The sequence below is a fragment of the Excalfactoria chinensis genome, chromosome 1, assembly GCF_039878825.1.
Source record: "Excalfactoria chinensis isolate bCotChi1 chromosome 1, bCotChi1.hap2, whole genome shotgun sequence".
Lineage (NCBI taxonomy): Eukaryota > Metazoa > Chordata > Aves > Galliformes > Phasianidae > Excalfactoria > Excalfactoria chinensis.
The window spans coordinates 2,697,716-2,723,006 of NC_092825.1; the positions used below are offsets into that span (position 1 = coordinate 2,697,716).

Genomic DNA, 25,291 nt, shown 5'->3' on the forward strand with positions numbered 1-25,291 from the left:
ATGATCCCCAGAGGCATGGATTTAAAAGCACTGGTGACAGATGTGTTAAATATGGGCTCAAGGCATTGGGCACTGGTCGTTATACTCTTTCATATGCCTATGCATTTTCAAACTGAAAAAGGCTCACAGTACTCATAAGAAAATACACACAGAAGGAACTAACAGTAATGATCTTTAGGAGAGGGAACATTCTTCATGCGATTCCTCTGATACACAATACTCACCGAGAGTGGTGAAATCCGAGCCAGACTTAAATAAAGCTGAGGCAAGAAGCTGAAACTGCAAAACAGGAGGTGGAAGAAGAAAGAAAACAAAATGTTATTAAATGCACTGGCAAAAAAGAAAACAACCCAACAACCAACAAACAGCAGCTTTAGAGTTGTTGGGTTTTCTCTGCATAATTCTTAGAGCTACTATTGCATGCACATGAGTAACAGTGGACAATGAACTCATGTGAACAACACAGCTTGGCTGCACAAGTTAAATGTTTTCTTGTAGAGGTCTGAGTTAGACCAGTATCCAAAGGGTAACTGGTACAGTGCAGCGTGAACTGTTTTAACACACCAAAAGCTTTACATTTTGATAACCTTTCTGAACTGCCAGAACAGCTCGTACCACAAGCTCGCTTGAAGCAAGTTCTTTTAAAGTTTAAGAAAGGTTCCATGCTTGGGAATATCAGAATTAAAAGTGGATTAAGTAACACATTCATATTCTCCCTTAATATCATAATGGCAGATAGTGAATATTAGCTTTCTCCACCCCCACTGCTGTTTTCTGTTCCTAATGTTGAACCAAAGCTCAAAAAATGAGCTAACCCCTCAAAGGCTTGCAATGCTCTGTGTCCTCTCTGTATGTCTTTACACCATACAGCCCAAAGAAAGAAGGGTAAGATATGTAAAGGGAAGGAGTGGGGAGAATGCCAGAAATTAGACATTGATTAGTTTTGTTTCAATTTCAAGAAGGAAAAATAAAATAAAAATAGAGGAACAATGTAGAAGGCGACAAGTAGCAGTTAATGCTGACTTAACAATAAGTTGTATCACATCAATCTGATTTCTTCTACAGTAAGGCAGCAGGCCATAGGGATGGGACATGAGACTTATTTTCTTTTTAATCTCGACTTTCATAGGACTTCATTTGATTTTATACAATACTTAAGGTAAGTTAGTGAGGAATCACTGAGATTAAGCTAGCAGGGAATAACAAATAGGCCAAGTAACTTTACTGGAGGTAGCCATGAGTGGTTCAGTATCAAAACAGAACCATGAATCACAGAAGAGGAACAGGGTCTGGCCTGAAAGCAGAGGACACGTTCATTCAGCCCACAGCTCTTGCACCACGCTCATACTGCCAGCACAGCAGCAGACAGGCTTCAGACTGCTTTTTTGTTCCATCCAGGCTATAGCGATGGCTCAAGATGCGATTCACGAGGGTCAAGTGCAAATCAACAAACCTAGCAATAACCAGTCGTACAAAACAGAACTGCAAAAATACATTTGCAAGCTGTAATAGATCATTGTCAGCCCACTGCAAAGATAACAAATGCAGCAGAAAACGAATGAAAAGGAGTCAGGTCTTCAAGTAAATCAAGTACTCCCACTGTTACCAAGGCTTGCAAATTCTCATCTACAATATAGCAACAAACTTTGAATGCCCAATATCAATTATCAGCATATGGGGAAAGAGCTAGAAAAATCAAGTGGTTTAAAAACCAAGCTCTGTCAATACAGTTTCAAGAGTCAGGGTTGCACAGCCTCCACAGAAGAATGCCCAAGGACGAAAGAGCAATGAGTTGCAAATGTAAAATGCATCTACAAAAAGGTAAACCTGCAACTAAGTGTAAGAACAAGAAAGCCTTCAGCAAAATTCCATCTGCCATCAAGAAAACAAGCAGTCTAAAGTAAGGACTGCAGCATGTCAGAATAAGCTTGCAGATCTTTGTGGAGGCTATCACAGGAAGAGATCGAGAGAGATATTTAAGAACAAGTTGGGAAGACACAGAATTGACAGACTGCAGAACAGGAGGATGAGGTTGATTAAATACTCTCAGTGAGAGGTTTGATTACACATAATCAGAAGGGACTGCATTGCTACATGTGTATTTCACTGCAAGCGAAACTCGTAAGACTTGCTTGGCCCTGCACCAGTAACATCCATACAGAGACACCAAGTCTAAATAGCTCTAACAGTTCCAATAAAACCAGTGGCCAAATCCATGCTGTTTCTGATAGAAAGTGCCACGTCCTAGCTATTTTCCTCTTGCAAACAAGCACCTTACTGGCCTGCTGCCTGGTGACACACTAAGCCAGCTCTATAGGGACAATGCAGATGTCACATGCTTTGAGGGGCTCCCCCTCCTCCCCCAGTAACCACAACTGCTCCGCCAGGAAAAGAAGTAAACCCCAGCTGGGGCTGGGTTGCAGGCGCTCAGCTCTTAAGAGATCAAATAGCACAATCCAGGTAGTAAATCACTGAACTCAGAGCAAAAATCAGTTGGAAAGACCCTCCACCAACTCTTCTTCTACTCTTTACGTACTTCAAGTGATGAATTTCTGCTGCTATGAGTTCCTTTCTAGCCTCTGAGGAAAGGAGTATCTTTTCTCCTCCACCGATGCCACTGCTGCAGAGTTATCCTTGAGAGTTGTGTATACTTTTGCTTTAAAATGTTATTTTATGTATCATTTCACTTTTAGAAAGCACTTTATGATAGAAAAGTCAAGCAGGTATATTATCAACATCAATTATGGACAGCACTGAAGCTTTATGCTGGCACACTGTATTTGCATTGAAATACCAGCTAACCATATAATGTTTTCCCAAATGGACCTCTGATTTTTTCCCCCAAAGCATAAGATTACCACTGCTAAGTGAAGACCATGTCTCTTACACACCACTCACAGCATATATCCAATGCAACTACTTGTTCATATACTTCTGAGCAAAGCCCTCAGCTGACTGCACATCTGACCTCTCCCATCCAGCACCAAAATGAAAGAGCCAATTAATGACCATCTAGGAAAAGTGATTTGCTTAATGTCACATAGCAACTCCGTTACAGAGGCAGGACCGGATCTCAGTGATCCAGCAGAAGCATCCAACTGCTTTAATCATGCCACCACCCATTTTCTTCTGACTATCCCTTCAGCATGCTGGCTTCATCTACTCCAAATTAAGCCTCCATGCAAAATACAACAGTTTACTTCATTACACAATTAAGTTCTCCTTCAGAGATCCAATCCTCCTTCTAAACTAATGCAAGGGTTCCTTAGAGATAGGCATATAAGACATCTAATGGAAGGTTTCACAACCATTTTCAGGCAAAAGCCTAATTAGGCCCACATAACTAATATTAATTCCAGTATTTTCCAACTTCTTCATGTTTCCAGTGTTACCATTCTTTAATCAGTTTTACATGCTTCACCTAGGCTTCTACCTAATGCAAAACAACAGTTCCACTGTGTGACAACCCACATAGGTTTTAGTGTATCTGCTGCACGCCTCTACTGTCTGCACAAAAGGAAGATCAGTACGTTTGGGATAACTGAGGGGACGTACAAGTTAGATGTAATTCCTCCTCCAGAAGGTCTGCAGCTGAGTGCTCAGATCACGGCACAAAGAAACTGTTTCTGTTGGGATGGCACCTTGTAGTGTAGGCACAAAGAAGGAACAAGAGGCCTACACTGCTTGAGGATGGAGCTGTCACAAGCTGAAGTCTGGGAGGGTTGAACACTTACTTCAAAGGCTCCTTGGCTCCAAAACCTCAGCTCCTGCAGCACTCAGAGCTGGAGGCTTTACAAAGAATCACAGCAGGACACGAAGAACAGAAGCATGCTTTTCTTAGCTCCTTCCAAGAACTATTTTTCCTATTTGGGCTGAAATTTTCCCAGAAATTTCACTCAAATGTAGACCTAAACAATACTTTTGGGCTCTGATGGCTTTTATCTGGCAATTTTTTTATTTTATTATTTTAAAGAAAATGTCTAAAGAATTGAAAGTACAAAGCAGCCTTGAATTGGGGCCTCCAGCCCCAGGCTACAAATTAGTCAGGCCTCAAACTGTGGCCTCCAGGTTCTTGTTTCTTTTTTCCTACCATAGTCTAAGAAAAACAGATCTCAGCTTTTACTTGCACTTGGTACCTACGTTTGGGCAAGCATGGGATCAAGCTTAAGTTTCTTCTCCGAAGTTTCTTCTTCCAAGCTAGGAAAATCTCAGTCTCATGGTCTAAAATGGCCTTGTTCTACTTGGGCAGCACTGGTCATTTTTTTTGTAGCCTCTTCGTTTCCTCTGCAGACTGCTAAGTAAAGCAGCAGTGATGTTTTGGGTTTGATCACTCCAGTGTTCAGCTGATCACACACAAGGCTAATTGTGTTTCCCTCATGATTTCATGCTTTAGTCACATCCGTTTTTTTCTTGATACACAACTAAAGCACTTGGAATTCGTTCTAAATTCCTGTTTCCATCACCCTTCTGTCTTTAAAAGCTTAAATTAGGAAAAAAAGCTTCAATTAAGGAAAAAAAAAATATATATATATAACTAAATGCACATCTAGTTGTATATGAAACAGAACATTTGTTTTGGCAGATTTTTCTTTCCAAAGTCAAGAACTCCCAGTGTCAGTCTTATACACAACTTTCATCTCCTGATGAACTAGGATGCACAGATAGACTTCCACATGCTCTGGGGATTTACTCTCCTTGCACACAGTGTCACAGAAAAGATTCACTGATCTGGAAATGCTGAAATGAAGAAGTTTAAGTGATTTCAAGCAGAAACACACTTAAAGAGAACTAGACCTGCAATTGCAGGCAACAGCAGTAATATAGTTGACATACAGCCTGGGGCTATTAAAATAAGCACCTATGAGATGCCCACCTGCTAGCAGGCATCTACAGCTTCACTGTGTAATAATAGTAATAAAAAAAAGGAAGTAAAACTATCAATCCCATGAACGCTGCTAAAATTCACAGCAAAGGAAGGGAAAACTGAGGTATGTTCCTAATGTCAATCATTCACGCCACTTTAAACAAAATTGGTTACTAATGCCAAAGTAAGTTTTGAGAACAGCCTGTTTATTTTCTTTGGCATTCATCTCAAAACAGCTGAAGAGACTTGCCTAACGAAGATTGAAAAAAAATTACTTCTATTATAAAACAAGAAAGCCTTACCCTGAAGTGAAATTCTTCTTGTACTACCATACCAGCCTCTAAAACTGTAACAAAGTCAAGGGTAAAACTCATTTTGCTCCTTTCCAAAATTAAGAGCAGTCCTACAAAGAGGGAGAACAACACAGAAAAGAGAAACTAATTCCTTTATAATTTGCCACCCTTAGAAGCCTTACAGTGTTCACTGGTTGTAGCCCGCACAGAACAAACCAATCAGATACACAGCTCTCAATATCACAACTACAAATAAAGACAGAGTACGTAGGTGTCTGTGCTGAGATAAACAATCAAATTGCTGCTTGCAATTTGATATGGAATCCAAAAAGCCTGCGTCAGTCCTCTGGAAAGCACAAGAGCTATTTGAAGATGTAATGCCAGAGCAAAAAGCCAACTCAATGCGATAACCGGAAGGTAAATTGACGTCAACTGGAAATACACCCAGTTACTACCAGTGCAGTGGCTGGCTCTAAGCCTCTGACCCAGCAGATCTATCCTAGTGTAAAAAGCTTTACAAATTAAAGCTTTGTGACCAGCAAAATTTGCAAAACAAACAAACAACAAAAACCTCCTGGAATTTGTTAAATAATTTTCAGACACCACAGGAATCGAAGCTTTCATTCTGCTGAATGGGACACAATGATTTAGCAGGCCTACACAGCAGCTATTGAATTTTTCTTGCATCAGGCATTAGGCCTGTGGAGAAAGGAAAGGGTTCAACACATATTCACTTATATGGCTTGTTCTATTTGAGCTTATATGCTTAGAAGAGAAGACTGCCAGAAGACTTCATTATGGCCTTCCAGTGTTTAAAGAGAGATTTAAAGCAGGAAGGAAAACAACTCTTAACACAGGTAGATGGTGATAGGACAAGGGGGAATAGTTTTAAACTAAAAGAGGGATGGTTTAGATGAGATGTCAGAGGGAAGTTTTTCACTGAGAGAGCAGTGGGGTGCTGGAGCTGGTCCAGAGAGGTTATGGATTCCCCTTTCCTGGATGTGTTTAAGGCCATGTTGGATGGGGGCTCTGTGTGATCTGGTCCAGCACTTCATCTAGCAGCTGGCAACTCTGCTGGCAGCAAAGGAGCTGGAACTTGATGATCCTTTAAGGTCCATTCCAACTCATTTTATTATTCTATGATCATTAACATGCAGAATACTATCATGCTCTTTCATTATTATTTAAACGTTTTATTCCAATTATACTCTGCAAGATAAAGGTACTGCTTTTCCCCAGAACCTCAGGAGTCCATGCGTTTAGGTAAATTCTTCATTCTTACAAATGCACAAATTCTTACAAGTGTGCACAAATTCAGTACTGCACACTGAAATGAGAACATAAAATGTAGAGTATTAAGGAACTCCCTATTTTCATATGTATGCAACATACAGTCTGCTGGTGACAGCTGCATGAACTAAAAGGAAAGATGCTCACTGATCATGCCATAGGCACATTCTCTTCAGGCAGTTAAAAGGCACACCTGGCCAATGGATGCAAGACCTCTTTAGGAGAAGCTGGCCAAACATACACATAGCTCTCACAGACTTCTAGAACACAGATATGTCACAGACAGAAAGGGAAAGTAGAGAGCACAGGACAGTTTCACATCCCGTGGAGTGAGATGGCAGAGAACTTGAAAAGCAAGCAATGGAATTGTTATTTCATGTTATTGGTTATTACAGATTCATATAAGAAGGTAAAAGTGCTATCACATTTAAAATAGGCATAATCGGCAGAGCCCCCACAGACTACAGGAAATATCTCTTGTAACTTATCTAATACTTCACACTATTTCTTGAATGCATTTTGTGAAGTGACACATACTGCAGTAAAGGAATCAAAAAAGGAAATGGGAGCAAATTCCTGGAAGAAATCAAAGAGCAAGTCTACTAGATAATATTCAAAATGCAGAAGAAATAAGAGTTTTAAGGTTAGCAAGGAATGTATATGTGCAATCTGCTTGCAGCAATGTAGAAGGAAACCTCTTTCTAACCCCAAGCTATTTGGATATTGACAAGCCAAAATGCAAAGTGAATAGGTGTTTTTATTCCCCCTCCACCACACAACCAACCACAGACTCATGACATTTCAGAGAGTTTACATTTCAATTAAAGTTCCCAAAATACACACAAGTATGCTGGAAATAGAACAAAGGCTTAGTCTTCACTATTACAAGCAGAAACCCTATTTTATCTGGACACATAGTTGTAAAATGGCTGTTTCTAATGTAGTATGATCTTTCGTGTGGAGAAAATATGATACAGTGAAGTATCACGCTCCAGTTGAGCTTTTCAAACTGAATATAAACAAAATTTAAGAAACTTAAGATCTGTGCTAGAATGTGAAAGCACAGTTCATATTTCTTTATAACTAGGACAAGGATTGTTCATTACCTCTTTTGTCTCCTCAGGGTCTGAGTGATCCACAGTTACATACAAATCATTCTGTAGGTACTTCAGTGCACTAAGGGGATCAGTCTGAGCTTTTTCTTCAAACCTGCAAAGAGGAGATAGAAATCTTAAGTGCGACTACGTTCTTCAGGACTAAATACAGCTATTTCTACATAGAGCAGAGCCTACAAAACGTTCAGACAAATACTTCCAAACAATACAGCATTAATGGCAGCTCAACATCACATTTGCCAGGATATGTGCTGTTAAGGCAGACTGAAACACAGAAGAAACATGGTTTTTTTTGGAGGGGTGTAAAGGATATTTACATTCCCGACCTAACAGAAGCCTGACTAAAATGAAAGATGAAGAATGATCCCCGCTTCTAACAGACACCAAAAGAAGGAACAATGGGAACAAAAGTCCTCAGATTCAATGACTACAGGACCTTGACAACCCACCCTTTGGAAAGAGCATTTAAATGTAAAATTTGGCTATGCCTCACCACCATTATTTTCTCATTTTCTTTTAATAAGGGGAAACATTAACTGCTGCAAATTCCTGAAGAAACACGTACAGCCAGAACAAGATGATGGGCTCAGCACTCTCGAGGAGGAGCTGCTTCCCTAGAGAACTGAATTGGGTAAATAAGTCTAAAAATGATGAGGTTTAAAATTATCTATTTTCCTCCTACCATCTATCTGCTGAGTGCAGTATTGTACTCTGTTGCCTCCTAAATCACTAATGCAGAGTTATCAAGTCTTCCCATGAAAACAGCTAAGATAATTCTAGATTCCAGCAATGAGAACCTTAAAAACTACGTTCCCAGTTACTTAACAGCCATATATCAAATGTCATAAAAGAATGTGAGGTCTTTTATTTGTAAGTCACACTGAATAGATTTCAAACTACCTGACCTGTAGCAATGGACATCAGTAACTTGAATTTTCAATTCATCTCAAGATGTAAGCCACTTAAATCCCAGAAAGAAAAGATTATGACTGTTACCTAATTTACAAAACAATTCGGCAATTAAACATTACTTCTTCCAACCAGTCACACAGATACTCTCAAATGATATTGCCACAGTCCAGAAAGCTCCAGCATAGCAGCCAGTTCCTAGCTGGGATGTTTGGTTCCCTGATGTACACCAAGAAACAGGAACACAGTGCATAATATCCAAGCTTCTGCCAGATGATATGTAGCAATGTTTTCTTTGAGTGAAACTTAATCAAGTGAAAACATGTAGCCCAGAGTTGTTTCTGGAGGCAGTACAGCTGTATTTGCATACAACCACAGTGGTTAGTAAACCTCCCAGATTACTGGCAGGATTTTGATTTGTTCTTCTAGGTATCCACCAATATTGCATTGCTAACCTGCAAAAGGCCTCACCCAGCAAGTCTAATGCAGCAATTTGCTTGCTACCTCATAAGTCTAAAAGAAAAAAGCAAAAACTGACCCCTGACCTCCAACTCTTGGCAGAACCAAAGTATTCTCATCAAGAATGCAGAAAGAAGATATCTCTATTGGCTTCAAATCATTTGCTGAACCTTGAAAGACTTTTTAACTGTTACAATTTACTGCTTAAGGCAACACCATGAGCTTGATTTTGAAAAGCTGTTTGCTTGAGTAGCAAATATAAGGTAGCTCTGAAACATCCAGAGTGCAAGTATCACAGTGCAGCTGAATTCCCCATAAGCGAGATCTTTCAAGTGATTCTGAAAGAGAAACACTGATGACCTCACTACAGATAAGTCTCACATGTGCAAAAGAGTTCAGCCCCCAGACTTCATTAACATCCTTGTGAGCTGTCACTATCTCCTAGCACACTGCTTGAAAAAACATACTCTATTTCCTTGGGAGGTGACAGTACACATGTTGATGAGCAGCGGAGTGAAGAGGAAATCTAAAAATTCTCCACAAATCCCCACACGATAGTCAAGACTTATTTTAGCTTCAGAATAACATCATAAAACCAGAGCGAAGTAAATGAGTACAGTTTTGCCATTTAGATTTGCCCAACAGCTTTTAATATTAAACTATTCTTTCTTAACTATAAATAAACAGGAAATTTGCAGATCGCCATGTAATCGGTGAAGTGAAACAACTATTTACAGGACACATACAGAGAGATGTTTAAAGATGCTAAAACTTAGACTTTTGAAAAGAAAATTGCAGAACATCTTTTGTTTCTATACCTGTGCTTCCTTATGAGGTATTTGCAGTGTCTTAGCAGGTATTCCTTCGAAGGTCGACAGAGCTTCAGAGACCAGAAATCATCTAATCTCATCTTTGGAGAGCAGGACTTGCCAGGATTTCCTCCAAATAAATAATGAACCTATAGAGGAAGATCAAGAAGTTTAACTGTTTATACATAGTCATTAAACACTGACTCTCTATTTTGGACAAGCTCTTCCAACTTATTATGAGCTTTATTATCCTCACTTTATCCCTTAGAAAATGAGGTTATCTTAAAGCACTTAAAATGTAAGATAATAAGACATCCATAGACCAGGCAATATCTTTCTTTAGGAAGAACTTACGAGCATGATAAATCTTTGAGTAGATAACATGAGCAGAAGAGGATCTCATCCAGTTCTTGTTGCCCTGTTCAAATTACTTAGTGCAAACAATACTCAAACTGATGGATTACAAGCCCCTTTTCAAATCTTGTCCTTAAAGACACCAAATTATCACCATCATGGAACAAGCAAAATTAAGGTACCTCAATTAAGTAAGTAACCAAGTAAGAGGTCTCTATTTAGGTCAAGAAGACCGTATACATAATTGAGATTACTCCAGCAATCAGACTCTCTCTTGAAAGAAGAAATACCTATGGCTTGTAAGTAAGACCCAGAAAAAAATGAACTTTCTGGACTAATATTCTTAACTCCAGTCAAAGCACTGTTGATGAAGACACAGAGCTGAAGGCATTACAGCTCAGATAAGTAGTCGTCTTCTCAAGGCAGAGAAGACCACAATGTTCTCCAAACACAAGGGCCCTTGGAAAACAGAACGGAGGAAAAGTCCCAAAGATGCTCAAAATGAAGTGACAACTAGCCCAGACCAGCACAATTTTGAGAGATGACACAACAGACCTGTGTCCCTACATGTTCTGGAAGATCCCAAGATCTTATTTTTCTCTGCAAGGTGAATTTATTTCCACTGTCTCTGGAAGGGCAGACTTAGTGCACCAGAATGCTTAGTGCACCAGAATGCTTAGTGCACCAGAATGCTTAGTGCACCAGAATGCTTAGTGCACCAGAATGCTTAGTGCACCAGAATGCTTAGTGCACCAGAATGCTTAGTGCACCAGAATGCTTAGTGCACCAGAATGCTTAGTGCACCAGAATGCTTAGTGCACCAGAATGCTTAGTGCACCAGAATGCTTAGTGCACCAGAATCCTTAGTGCACCAGAATCCTTAGTGCACCAGAATCCTTAGTGCACCAGAATCCTTAGTGCACCAGAATCCTCAGTGCACCAGAATGCTTAGTGCACCAGAATGCTTAGTGCACCTTTCAGCCTAGCTGAAAGGTGTCTGATGCACTACCTGGGCACAAAGGAGGATTTAAAATAAAAAGGTATAACTACAACGTTAAAGAGTTGAGAAAAAGCGTTTTCAACAGTTGATCATGTTCAAGAGTTCTAGTAATGCAGAGGGACCAACCCTGGAAATGCTGTATGTAGTAGGCAAAATTCATTCTGTTGAAAGTAGCTCAAATGAAGTAGACTCGAGTAGACCTTTGGATAATTTCAAAATACAGCAACTTTGAAATGCAAGGCTAGACAGAGAGAGGGGAAAGAGACCAAAAAGGACTGTATTTCTTCACTTTTTTCCCCCCCTTCACATCATTTCATATTTCAAGCTCTAAATCGCTGATACTAACCATGACAAAGGGTCTTTGAATACTGAGTTTCAAGAATTTTAATAGGCTATTTAATTCCACAGTTTGAAAAATAATCACTCAAAACAATGTATTCTACATCCTACTGATGTAGGCTCTCCTTATTTATATTGAGAGGAATGTAGAAAGGTCATTTGAACAGAGGTTTCTAAAAATAAAGACTTCAAAACAAGCACATCAAACAGCTCTTCAGATAACGCTGAGCAACTGCCACAATTTAGCAGCCCTCACAATAACTTATAAAATTCTACTCTCAAACTCATACCTTACACATTAGAAATAAACAATTAAGGGTAGATCAGTATTTACCATTAACATGCTCAGTGAAGTCAAGCAATAATATTGCCATACAGGAGCTACACCTATTCTTCCTTAGACTTCCCCTTCAATCCGCGAGCTTTTCCAAATTTAATTAGCGTACTATAGAACTAAAAATATAAATTATATTTATCTCTACCAGTTTAGGCTGTTTCACACTAAATAAACCAATTTTAGAAACAGTTTAATCGCATCCTTGAAAGTTGATGTGAATTTGTCACTACAATTTAAATTCAGAGCTTAACAAAGTTACGGTAACCTAATCCTTGGGTTTGTGTTAACGCACACAAAGCCCTAAATCTGCTCATCACTCATGTATACATTATGAACAATTTTAAGTACAACATGACCTTCCCCTCCCAACTTTCCTACAGGCCCCCTTCAGGTACTGGGAAGGACACTATTGGGTCCCCTGGGAGCCTTCTCTTCTCCAGGCTGAAGTGCCCCAGCCCTCCCAACCTGTCCTTGTAGGGGAGGTGCTCCAGCCCTCTGGTCATCTTCTGAGCTCTGGCTGAGCTCAAAGGGTGGTGATCAGCAGCAGAGAGTCTGGTTGGAGACTAGCAGAGTTCCCCAGGGGTCAGTGCTGGGTCTGATCTTGTTCAGTTCCTACACTGACAACCCCAATGAGGGGACAGCGTCCACCCTCAGTAAATACTCCACAATACAAAGCTGGAAGGAGTGGCTGACATGCCTGAAGGCTGTGTCACCATTCAGCAAGGTCTGGACGGACCAGAGAGCTGGACAGCAATAAACCAGATGAGGTTTAACAAAAGCAAGTGTAAAGTCTTGCACCTGGGAAGGAATAACCACAAGTATCAGTACAAGTTGAGTCATGACCTGCTGAAAAGTAGCTCTACGGAGAAGGTCTCCAGTCTCCTTACAGAGAGGGTTTGCATCTTCCCTGGCCTTCCTTTTATCACTCATATATCTGAAGAATTTTTTCTTGTTCCCTTTATGTCCCTGGCTAGATTTAATTATACGTGGTTTTAGTTTTCCTAACCCGATCCTTGCCTCTGCCAACATCTTTGTAGTCCCCCCAGGTAACCCGATCCTGCTTCCACTCCCTATAGACTTTCTTTTTTAGCTTAAGTAAGTCCAGAAGCTTCTTGTTGATCCATGATGGCCTGCTGGCATTCTTGCCTGCCTTCCTTTTTATTGGAATGCAATGCTTCTGGGCTTGGAGAAGATGGTCCATGAATAATGACCATCTTCCTTGGGCACCCATTCCCACCAGAGCTTTATTTCATGTCACCCTGCCAAGTAGTTCTCAAGCGAAAAACATTCTCAACAAGAGAGAACAATGACATTCCCAGCATTTCTTATAGAAATGTTAATGGTATGGGAGTATTTGGAGGGATGAATGCAACAGCTAAACTAAAGAAACAACTCCAAGAGGTTTTGAGCTGAAGTCCCTGAAGATAATGTACAAAGCTACAGGTGCTCTCAAGTACAAGAGAAGCCAGTAGCTTGCCACTTGACAAATCTGTGTTGTTTGCAGGAGCTATACTTAAGAAGGAAAAGTACAGCTCATTTCAAAATACATCAATGTGTTAGCTGAGTAATCCAAAACAGTTAACACCAAACAGACACTATTTTCATTGTACAATCTCTGAAGAAGCAACTAACACTGGATAAACAACAAAAATAAAATTACTGTCTATGTATTTAGACTCTCATACCTTGTGCAGCTCATCGTAAACCAGTTGATGGGCAAACCTTGGGCAGGGCTCTTCTTCCTGAAGACTTTTACCTGGATTTTCTTTGGCTGCTTGGTCATTTTTATAGACACAAGACCTAAAATATATGACAATTAAGTACTGATTAATAGGATAGTATTTTGCATACAATAGGGATGAGGGAAATCTAGATCACAAACTTTAGCAAAAGTACTATTTTAATCACTAATCTCTTTCCCCACAATGACTTTATTGTTTTGTTTTGTTTCCAACTGAAGGTCTTACAGAGAGACCTTGACAAACTGGACAGGGGAATTGCCAAGTACATAAAGTTTAACAACAGCAAGTGCTGGATTCTGCAACTAGGATAGGGCAGCTCTGGATATTCACAGACTGAGGATAAGAGGAGTGGAGAGCAGTCCCATAGAAAGGGAAGTAGATATTCTAGTTGATAGTAGCTTGAATCTAGATCAGAAATGTGTCCTGGAAAACATACCCTGGGGTCCATAAGGCCCAGCACTGCCAGCCAGGTGAAGGAAAGGATAGTCCTTCACTGCTCTGCACTGTGTGGTCTCAGCTCAACCACAGGGTGCAGTTTGGATGTCACAATATAAGAAGGACATAAAACTCTTAAGAGAGCATCCAGAGGAGAGCTACAAAGATAGGAAAGGGCCCAGAGGACAAGAAGTACAAGGAGCAGCTGAGGTCCAAAACCAAAGTTCTTCAGCCCAGAGCATAGAAGGCTGAGGGAAGGCCTCATAGCAACCTACAGCTCCTCACAAGAATTGGTGACAGTAACAAGGCCAGAGGGAATAGCATGGAGCTATCAGGGAGGGTCCAGTGGGGAATCAGGAAAATGTTACTGTCATATAAGGTCTTATTTTTTCCTCAACCATTTCCCACCCGTCTCCAGTGAGGGAAGAACAGCTTCCTCCCTTCAAATGGCTTGTTTCTACAGTCTTTCTAAATAGGCTGAGAAACAGAGCCTGAAAGGAACCGAGTCTTCAGGATTACCAGTGTATAGCTATACTTGGGAAGTATGACTGTGTTAAAGACTGCTGTCTAAAGAAATCATTGTAGAAGTTGGAAGTTTTCCCCTTTAATTGACTTACCAGCTGTTTCTCACAATGTCATAAATCCAGAAAGAATTCCTTACATTCTCTTCCCGCTTCTCCTTATCTTTACTGAGCCCGGACAAGACATGGATTTCATTCAGTTCTGGATCAATGGTAGCCCTTTGAGTGAAACCTGTCATTGGAACTGACAAAAGAAAGAAAGAAAAAAAAAGAAGTTGAAGGCTTAAAATAAAGAAGGATACAGGAAAGGATCCAAGCATCAGATAAATGCATTACTCTCTTTATGAACTTCTAAGAGGGGAATACTGAGATATTCTAATATCCACGGTACAAGTACAAGATTTCATTCAACTACCTTCTTGTTATTCCGGATGAAGAGTACCTTCAGTTCAACCTTTCTATTTATTATCCCTATCTTGTTTTTAAGTACTTTCACCTCTTCAATTTTCATATATAACCATGTGAATCCAGTATTTTCTATTTTCCACAGCGTTCTTGTTATTTACCACCACTTAAAACTGAAGCATCTCTAAACAGGAGCTATGTAGAAGTTGCTATGTAAAACACTCGCTCCTCACGTGCCCTCCAAAGTCACATTAGAGAGATGAGAGGAAGAAACACTGCCCAAAAGTTGATTTTCTTCTCCACTAAGAACAAGTCCCGTACAAATTCTCTTGTTCCCTTATTTGTGATTCCTGGAAGCATGTTAAACACCATCCTGAGAGCTGCTGTTTCCTAGAGAAAAGCATAGACGAGGTTTGAAAAACTGTTGCCCTCAAAAATGAGAATAAAACTGCATTGCAACTGAGCTAGACTATCTTTGCAAGATAAAAATGGAATGACTCTGTCATTATCTCATCATGTAAAAGGAAACATTGATTCCCCAATATTTAATTGAGCTTGGAAGCTCAAATAAATAAATAAATACATAAATCAAGATAAACTTATGATCGCACAAGCTCAGTTTTGCATTGTTTTCTTTAGGACAAATATTTCAAGGAAGTTTTCTTTATTTCCTGTAAGGTTGTGGTATAATTGCTAAGCTACTCTTCTGTTCCACCTTCAGATTTAGAAGTACATTTAAATATTGAGGATTCCAACAGTTTTCATCATAATTCCCTGAAAAAAAAGGTCAGCAAATTTGCTTGGCAGTCCTTTTTGTTTGTTGTATAATTCCCATTTCCTGTTTCCCTAGGCAACCATCCTTCCAAAATGTATTTGTGAAAAACACGTGATCTTTGTTTACAGATCCTGTTTGTCTCATTTCTCTTTCTGGGTCAGTTTACAAAGGCTGGTAAAGGTTCCTGGATTTCAATCAAGATTTTGGCATGAAAAATTCTCAGAACTCTTGTATTTTGCAAATTCTTCCCTGCAATTAACTACACACACACGGCCTAGAAAACAAGACCTGTGCTAATAACACCATTTAATATTGCTTTTCAAGAACACACAAAGCAAGTGTTTTGTAAACCTATTCTCTAATAGACTTGCATCTCATACTTTGCTGTTTTCATGTGGTACACTAGGAAAGTAAAAAATGTCAATTTGAAAATCCTCGGCAGAAAAGCGTTACCAAAATGTTTAGCAAAACTGAAAAGCAAACATCTCTTAAAAATGATTACCTTTCATTTCAATGTAAGTAGGAACTGAAATATATACCATCAAGTCATTTTTAGAGCCCTGTTAACCAAATTCTTGCTTATTGCTTTTATGGAAAGAGGCAGAGCTTTTCAAGCCCTCAACACCATAAACTTGTCTATTTTGACATCCGTTTTGCCATGAAGTTTCAAAGGAAAGGTCATCCAGTTTGTAAGCAAACGGGTACAGAGCAAAGGAGAAAAGAAAAGCAGGGAACAACGCGAGATCTAGAACAACTTTATGGTTTACCAATAAAGCAAAGCATGAGCGAGTTTCTAGATCAGTTTAAGGAGCACTGTGAAAGTCACCCAATGAGGAAACTGATAACAAAAAAGACAATTGGAGACTAAAAAATATCATATAGCATGTCTTTTTGCATTGTCAGGGACTGATTCACTGACCCAAAAGGATTAAATCCAAGGCGCATGTGAGATATTTCTAGCGAGAGGCATCTAAATTTGATCAACAATGCTAATGTAGATGGAAAATGCCTTCACGACCCTATCTGCTGCTTTTAACATTCAAGACCATGTTGGGTTATTAGAAAAAAAGCATGCAAATCTTCAGAGCATTAATATCCTAGGCTCACTGAAATGAAAACTATTATAATCATGAGGAATATGGTTAGCATATTATCACTGATACCGAAAGTATATGAAAGTTGTCTATGGAAGTCTCACCCCTCCTGAAACACTGAATGTGTTCTGTATCTAGCTCATGCTTTATTTCCTGAATCTGAAATTATTATTTATATCATGAAAGAGGGAGAAGTTCCACAGTTTTTTATTTCTTGGAAATAAAATAGGATTCACATGCAGTAAACTGCAATCAAAACTAAATTCAAGTAATTCCAAGCTCCTCACAGTGGTATGTTGGCCTGCTCTTGAGACTAAATGCAGAAAATTCAGATCCAAAAATATAAGCTGCATTTAGTAGGGAATTATGATGAGGAGCAACTTGCATCAACTCTGACCTAGGTAATTAGGCAGATGCTATACTGAAGGAGATGAAGCACACAAGACATAGGAAGCTGACAGCTAGCCTTCTGCCCAAGACATAAGAAAGATAGGTGGAATATAATGTGAGAAAAAAAAAAAGCACGATAGATTTGGTGAACAGGGCCCTCAAAATAAACCAAAAGGGACATAAGGCAAACTACAACACAGTAAGAGGGAGATGCTGTGATATTTTACAATAGAGACATCAGAGACGCTTGTCTATAAACTCCAATCCTTGACAGCGCAAGGGGCTACATAAAACCATCATGACTGACAAACGCTGCCACTAGGGGGTAAGAGAGCATCATTTCCAAGTGCAGCCGGCTTGCAGTCAGCACTGGACATAATTCAAATGATTGAGGTCAGCATATTAGAGAGGGACAACGGCTGTAAACCCTTGTGATATTTAACTAATAAAACATACTTTGGGACGGAAATTAAATTTCACATGCAAGACATTAAATTGAATTTATTTCACTAACAGATTGCTCAGGATCTTTTTTTCCGTTATTTTTGGTATTGGTGCAAGTTTTTTTGGTTGTTTGTTTATTATTTTAGTAATAATATATTTTTAAGAGTCAGTAAAAAAAATCATAAACAACATGGGATGAGAATCAGACTATTGCCAGTGGACTTGGAGAGCTAGTATTTGCAATGTACCGGATCCAAGAAGTACATAAAGCAGTAAGAGCTACGCGGATGTTCCCTCACTCTTGTGCTCCTCCGCAGAAGTCGATGTAAATCAGCTCTGGAGCAAAGCTCCACTGATTTCATGCAGTCTGGAGTTCCTCTCTGGCCCCACTATCACTCGGATCAGCTGCAGGCAGACAGCTTGAAGGACAAAACAGCAGCTGACAACGTAGGGCTGGATGTTTTGAACACGACACTGGCCCGCTGCATAGAAGCCAAGATGATATCACTATGACAGTACATCACAGATTGAAGAGGAAAAGCTGTGCAAAGAAACTGCTAAACAGAATGCAAAACCAAAAGCACGTCCTGAAGAAAGTGAATATTTTTCATGTGCTACTGCACCTTTTTCCCCCATAGTCTATAACTATTCCAGTACAGACAGGTAATAACTAATTGAAAAGCAAGGGATCTGAATCCTCTCTCCTAAACTTGGCATTTTAGTTTTATCTAGGAAAAACAAAAAGCTTATACAGCAAATACAGCCTCTGTATTTGAAACAATAAACAGCTAACCAGGCCTTGAGTTTACGTAACTGGCTGCACTCAAAACAAACAGTATGAGGGCTGCTCTGAAAGTAATGCCTCTTATCTTGTCAGCCCATCGTGTTGGTGGTATGTCAGTAGATGCTAAACCTTCCTGCAAACACTTTTAACACTTTGTTGCAGCTTGACAGATGGCAGCGGAGGGGCAGTCTGACAGATTGGCATCTGTCATGGAAGTGCATATGAAGCAAAAGGGTGCCATTGAATTCCTCCATATGAAAAAAAAAAAAATCACACCCATCGACATTCATTCGATGCTTGCTGAACATTTCTGGAGACCACACAGTGAATACAAGCACAGTGAGGCAGTGGGTGGTACCCTTCAGCAATGACTCTGTCATAGCAACTGTGAAACAGTCACTTCCAATATACAGCTAACAGTGGTGATCATGATGAAAAACTGTGCTTCGTAGTCAAGAATTTGCTCTATCAGATAGTGTTATTGTGCTCTTTGTATCTGTTGTAGTGTCCACGGAAATAAGTAGGAAGTGTTACTTTCAGAGCAAGCAACGTAATTCTTGAGAAAGCTCTGCTAGAATGCTGAGTAACCATGTACAGCGTCAATGCAGTCTTCTAGAAGAGCGACACCTAATCATGCAACAGATACGTTCTCACTAGTATATATAGGGCCTGGGTTCGAATCCCCCTTGTGGCGCAAGGGGTAAAACTGCTGCTCTGCTACACTAGAGGGCTCGAATCCCGGGAGTTGGACTCGATGATCTCTAAGGTCCCTTCCAACTCGCACGATACTATGATACTATGATATTCCCTACCTAAAGACTTTTTTTTTTTTCATCACAGTGATCATTTCAACAAGCTGAATATTTTCTGGCTTGCGTGTACAAACAGCTACAGTTGTTTCAAGCACAACGTTGACTGCTGCCAGTATCTAAGCAAGAGGAAAAACAGAGCTCTCACACAGAGGCAGAGTTTGCAAAGCAATAAACTGGAGTTCACATAGAGGTGGATTTCATAATACTAGACAGAGGTTTGGAAATTAAATCCCATTTCTTACTGGACAAGAAATTATAGCAAGTTTTTAAACATGCTCTGAACACAAAGAATAGGCAAACGTAATATGAAACTCCTAGTTTGCGAATCACTTCTGAAGGATTTACTAAGGGAAGCAAGTTCATTGATACAGCACTTTAGTGCCAGCTAAATTACAACTACCTCAGAGCATGCTACTGCAAATCTTGCTACAAGTGAGATGAAAGCATCCTCCTCCTCATGATACCCCATGATTAAAAGAGTAGAGAAAACTACATTACATTACTGCTGTTCACCAGAATCCAGAACAATCCTGCAAGAAAAAACTGGGGGGAGGGGAAGGTGGTATGACAGCAAGTTGCTACATACTCCTTATAATTCATAAAGCTGAAGCAGCACCCCTCCTGAACTTTATTGGAGCAGAGCGACAGAGATAGCACTCAGGCCAGCTGTTGACATAGCAAGATAATAATTATTCTCTTGGATTTTTCATGATGAGACTGTTTGGAAGCCAGCCAAGGAGACCATGTGAACTGTTTGGCTGTTATATTAGAAAAAAGAATAACAAATGAGCAACACTGATGTTCAGTAAGTTCTCTCTCAAGCAACGAGAAATCTTGGAGAAAGCAGAACATTTAGTAAATTCAAATGCAATTCTGCTAAGTCTTCCCTGCAGGGCACTCTTAGGATTTGGTGACTACTGAGCCTCCTCACCTTCAAAGACAAACCTAAGTGTTTTTAGACTGCTTCAGATAAGCATCTCGCAAGAATGAAGAGAGCGTACATCACCAAAAAAGTGCTTCCATATTAAAATATATGCTGGCCACTGGCAAGATAGACAGGGCAAAACATGTTAGGTATGTCAAACAGGCAAATCAAAATGAGATGTGCAGATCAATTGTCCAAGCTGGCTCCAAACTATGCTTTTTATTTTGATTAATGTGTTTTCCAACAGTGCCTTGCTTTTGCTTTACATCGTCGTCTCTGTCCGTGGTCCTTATTGAAGAATACTCAGCTCTGGAACATGTGTGATTCCCCATGTCCAACAAGCATCTGCCCAAGTAGAGCAGGGGAAACTTGACAGAGAATTTATATGTATATAATATATATATACAGTTTGTCCTTGAGAACTACTTCACAATTAAAAGGAACTATAAGAATACACAGGGCTTGCTCTTGTTTGATTTTGTTAGTTATTCATTGGATACAGGATGATCTCTGCACTCCTGCAGCAGGAAATTCTCCCTCTGACACACCACCTGAGTCAGAGCCAAACAGGATTATCATGGGAACCTTGACCACAAGTGCTCCCATCAGCTACACTGGACCTGAAATGACCGCCCACGATTAATCATACACTGTGTGCTGAGCAAGTCAGGCAAGCTGTCAGTATAAACTTTTGAAGACGTGATATCAGTGACATCTCTACTCCATACGTATGCCTGAGACAAATGTGTGGCTTGTGAGACTTGTGCTATTTTGGATTTCTGCCTTGTTTGACTTTTTGGGGGCTGTCTGTTTAGTTTTCATTTTCCCCCTACGAATAATTGCAAGTCTATAACTTCTCTAAAAGGGTTCATCCACCAACATGCACGCTCCTACCTCTTCTTTAACCACTGGCTCTGCTCTTCTATCATACTATACTGCCTCCAATTTCATCACTAGTGCCTTTGTTCTTATTAGACTCATTATCACAACGGAAATCTCCCTTCCTCAGTCCCGTTTTGGCCATTTCTCCAGCTGACCAAATGAATTCCTTGCTTGTGACACTTATCACACTGGAGAAAGATAACCAATATGAAGAGTTTAACTCTATTTTGGCACCTTCCTCTGACAACAGGGAAAAAGCACTAGTGTTTTGGATGCACTGAGCTGGAGGAAGCACCAGTGCTCACCCCATGGAGGAGGCAAGTGCAACTGGAAGACAAAAAGAGGCATGAGACTTACCTATGCTCAAAGCAGATTCAGTAACAAGAGATTTTTAGTAGGCAAATCCTGGAGAGCTCTATTTGCAAACCAATCTTTCAGAAGCTGTACCTTGGTCGAATTTGAATATTTTCCAAATAAATAAAGTATGTCTAAACTTGCTACAGCTTACAGTCCTTTACCTCAAGCACATTATCTACACAAGGAATTGATTTTCCACAACCAACACCTAAAGTACCACAAAGAGTAAAGAACAACTAAACAGCATCAACATCTCATCCACAAGATCAGACAGCAGCAAAACCAACACATCACTGTAATTTTTTGGTATAGTGTCTACTTCATATTACCGACATGCCTTCAAGTTTTACTACATTAATTTTTTGTTTTCTAGTCTTCTCACTGCTGCACTGGAAATTTAAACAAATGAACAATTAAGTTTTTAGATAAAGTAAAAATAGCTCAACTAAGAATAGAACTGAATGCCATATGCGAGCCAGGAACAAAATGCAATCATGGGACTTTGTAGGAACATTTAGGTCAGGCACCTTCGACTTGACTCATCACACCAAGCAGCATAAAACTCCACAGCAACCAATCACTGAATCACTTAGTTCACGCAGATCAAACCAACATACCGTCACCTAACAAGAACACAGAGACTTGCTTTTTGGGTGCAAAAAATAATGCTATCAATATTTACTGTCTGTATGTATCAGGCATTTTGCTCTGCTCCTGTTAAGACACACAAAATTTTAGCATTTTCTTTCAAAAGCAAAGGAAACACTGGAATCTGTTTGTTTACTTTTCACACATACAACAACCGTGAACTGAAAGTCTTATGAATTATTTTCAATGACTCGTTTCTTACCATGCCTACCATTCAACACTCAGGGGCCTGTGGGAATGAGAAGGAAGGTTAAATACTTTATTCTCATTTGCTTAACTGAACTTTGCAGATAATATAGTCACTGAGAGGTGGTGATCAATGTCTTTACTAGCTTTAAGACAAGCTCAATAACTTTAAATGGGAAGTTAACACAAGTGATAGTTCACAACCACATATTTTAAAGCTTCTGGCTATTAAGAAATGCAGTTTTGGAAAAGCAAAATGGAAGAAAGCTAGTGTAAAACCATAAGAAAAAAAAGAACAAAACAAAACTTTGAAAGCTCTAAGGACCACAGTGTGTGGATATGCATAGAGCAGCATCAGGCAACACGTAGGCACTTCATTAAATAAGACTGTCAGCAATACAAGCTGTTTCTTTCTTGGAAGCAACAAAGTAAATAAATCATTCCTGAGAGTAAGTGCTTGGGTACTCTTCTCCCTCACTGACATACCTAAATTGAATGAGCAAACAGTAACTCATAACCATCAATAATTTACTTCAGAAGTTCAGTAAAATTTCTTGTTAGAATTAAGCCTGATCAAACTAAGGAGGCAATCCTAGATTTAAGGTAAATATCAGCCTCTTGGGATTCTGGTCACCAGACCAAGCTTGTTATTACATTACACATAATACCAGAAGCATTAATAAATTCTGTCATCACAGTAAACAGTACAACACAAATTTCAACTTCTAAGCCACAGGCTCAAAAATCAGGATATCTGCAAGAGTGGAAAACAATGTGCTGAACAAGCTGAAATCCTCTTTCCAAAAGGACCATTCTTTTCCTTTTGTGTCATGTTTGAGGAGAAAAAGCTTAAAATTGATTCTTTAAGGCCGTGTCTTCTGGGTGTTTTTAGAGGATTCTGGTAAACAGGACTTCTGTATACAGTTCCAATCTCATGAACCTAACAGGACTGAAGCTTTACTCCATACTGCTAGCAGATTTAGCTCCCCTTCCTCAATTTAGATAAAGTACATCAGCTCATGTGCAGCAGAAACCTCATTTTCCTCATCAGCTCTGATAAGGCAAAATAACCTTTGCCCCTCTGCTCCATTTCTTTCGATATCCTACCTGCCTTTCTGCATCTCAAACCAAGCTAATGATTACTGTTTCACAGCACCTTTCACTTCGTAGAAGTTAAAAAGCTCTCCTTTCCCTGTTCCCACAGACAATCATTTTTAAGCTTTTCCCTTATCTTAGCTGAAACTGCAAAAATGCTCTTTTAAGTTTAATTTTGCTGGGTTTTTTCATTTGTTTCCTTTTAGTTTGTTTGATGGGCATATGGTTTCACGCATCAATTATTTGTATTGCGCTAAAAGACGGAGATATCGAATGACGAGGAGGACAAAAGAGCTGGCATAAGTTTAACCTACATACTGTGGAGTTCACTTGGGTACACAGGGCTGGCTAAGGATGCTAACTTGATACCACAGGACTCTGCAGTTGGCCATTCATCTACTTAGCAATATATTTCTCATTTGTACCAACGTGAAGGTCTTACTTTATAGTCATACACTTACCCATCCCCGAATCTTTCTTAGTACCATCTGATATGATATCCACATGGTCGCTGTCTACATCGTAGCTGAAGAAATCATTCAAGTAAGTTTTTGATCTCTGACCACCAAATACATATAAACAGCGATTTTTCTAGAAAGGAAGAAGAAAATATTCCTTAACCAAGTTCTTTATTTCTGTTTCACAGAAACATTTATGAGTGAAAGAGTAACATGTTTTTCTTTTAAATTAAAATCAAGCCTTTAATTTGGTAAACATCTACTACATCCATATCCACAAAGATTGACAGAATTATGCACAACAGTCTGTTATTAGCGGACTTAGAAAAAATGACTTAATTCTTGATTCCATTCTTAATCCTTTTCATTCCTGAAGTCACGTCTTTTCAGTTTCAAGAGCTACACCCTTATACTGAGGGTTCCTATTTCTCTACCCCAAACAAATGCAGTTTTAGAAAACATTTTCTAAGATTATAAATCTGGATCCAACAGAATATTCATTCCAGAGTAACCAGGCAAATTTTACACAGTAATGGTTATAGCCCTGCCCAATCAAACTGTTATATCAAAATTTTGAAACAGCAATTCATTTTTCAAGTCTCATATAGAAGAGTCTCAAGGGTTGCGCCAGGGCAAGTTTAGGTTGGATATTAGAAAGAACTTCTTTACAGAAAGGGTGGTTAGGTACTGGAATGGGCTCCCCAAGGAGGTGGTTGAATCGCCATCCCTGGATGTGTTTAAGAGCCATTTGGATGTGGTACTCAGGGATATGATTTAGCAGAGGTTTGTTGTTGTGGTGTTGTTTCGTGGTTGTTTTTTAAGAGATAGGCTACTGGTTAGGCTGCGGTTGGACTTGATGATCTTCAAGGTCTTTTCCAACCTGAGTAATTCTATGATTCTATGATGCAAGGGAAGAGCCTCGAGTTGCACCAGGAGAAATACAGACTGGATGGCAGGAAGAATTTCTTCATGGGCAGGGTAGTCGTTATAACAGGCTGCTCAGGGCACTGGTGGACCTCCCCATTCATGGAGGTATTTAAGGGATGTGTGGACATGGCACTAAGAGACACTGCTTAGTAGTAGCAGACTTGGCAGTATTAGGCAATGATTGGACTTGATGATCTTAATGGTCTTCTCCAATCTAAGTGATATAGTGTCAAAAAAAAATCCACTACATATTAATTTCACAGTTTAAACCACAAACAAAGAAATTAAGAGTAACTGATCCAGGTATCAACACACTGAGAAGAGGCAAATATGCAAAAAGCCAGGTTTATCACTTCTTTCAAGCTCATCAAGTAGAAAACCCATAAGAGGCAGATTGTTTTTCTTACAAAAGACTGAGAAAACAGCAAAGTACCCAAATTGTCATGAACTCTGCTTGTTGAAATCTATGTTCTTAAGTTTACCATGGGCATATACTTGTTAAATCCTCTGGTACTAAGGCAGAATTTTGTGGCAGTATTTTCTTTTTTGTAGAATCAAACTTTAGAGTCACTAAAAGCAAAAATGGAATTGAGAGCTCTAAAAGCATAGCAATCACTACGAAATTTCCAAACTTTCATTTGA

General features: G+C 39.5%; 1 protein-coding gene across 2 annotated transcripts in view; it reads right to left on the reverse strand.

Moving 5' to 3' along the window:
- Positions 1-25,291, reverse strand: part of MKLN1 (muskelin 1) — a 103,831-nt gene that overhangs the window by 10,270 nt on the left and 68,270 nt on the right. For both annotated transcript variants that reach the window (XM_072328293.1, XM_072328303.1), the window contains 6 exons: positions 23,726-23,855; positions 14,564-14,711; positions 13,455-13,569; positions 9,749-9,888; positions 7,554-7,656; positions 225-279 (listed from right to left, as the gene is read on the reverse strand). In XM_072328293.1, the coding sequence (XP_072184394.1) occupies positions 225-279; positions 7,554-7,656; positions 9,749-9,888; positions 13,455-13,569; positions 14,564-14,711; positions 23,726-23,855 (691 nt within the window). The remainder of the gene's footprint in view (positions 1-224; positions 280-7,553; positions 7,657-9,748; positions 9,889-13,454; positions 13,570-14,563; positions 14,712-23,725; positions 23,856-25,291) is intronic.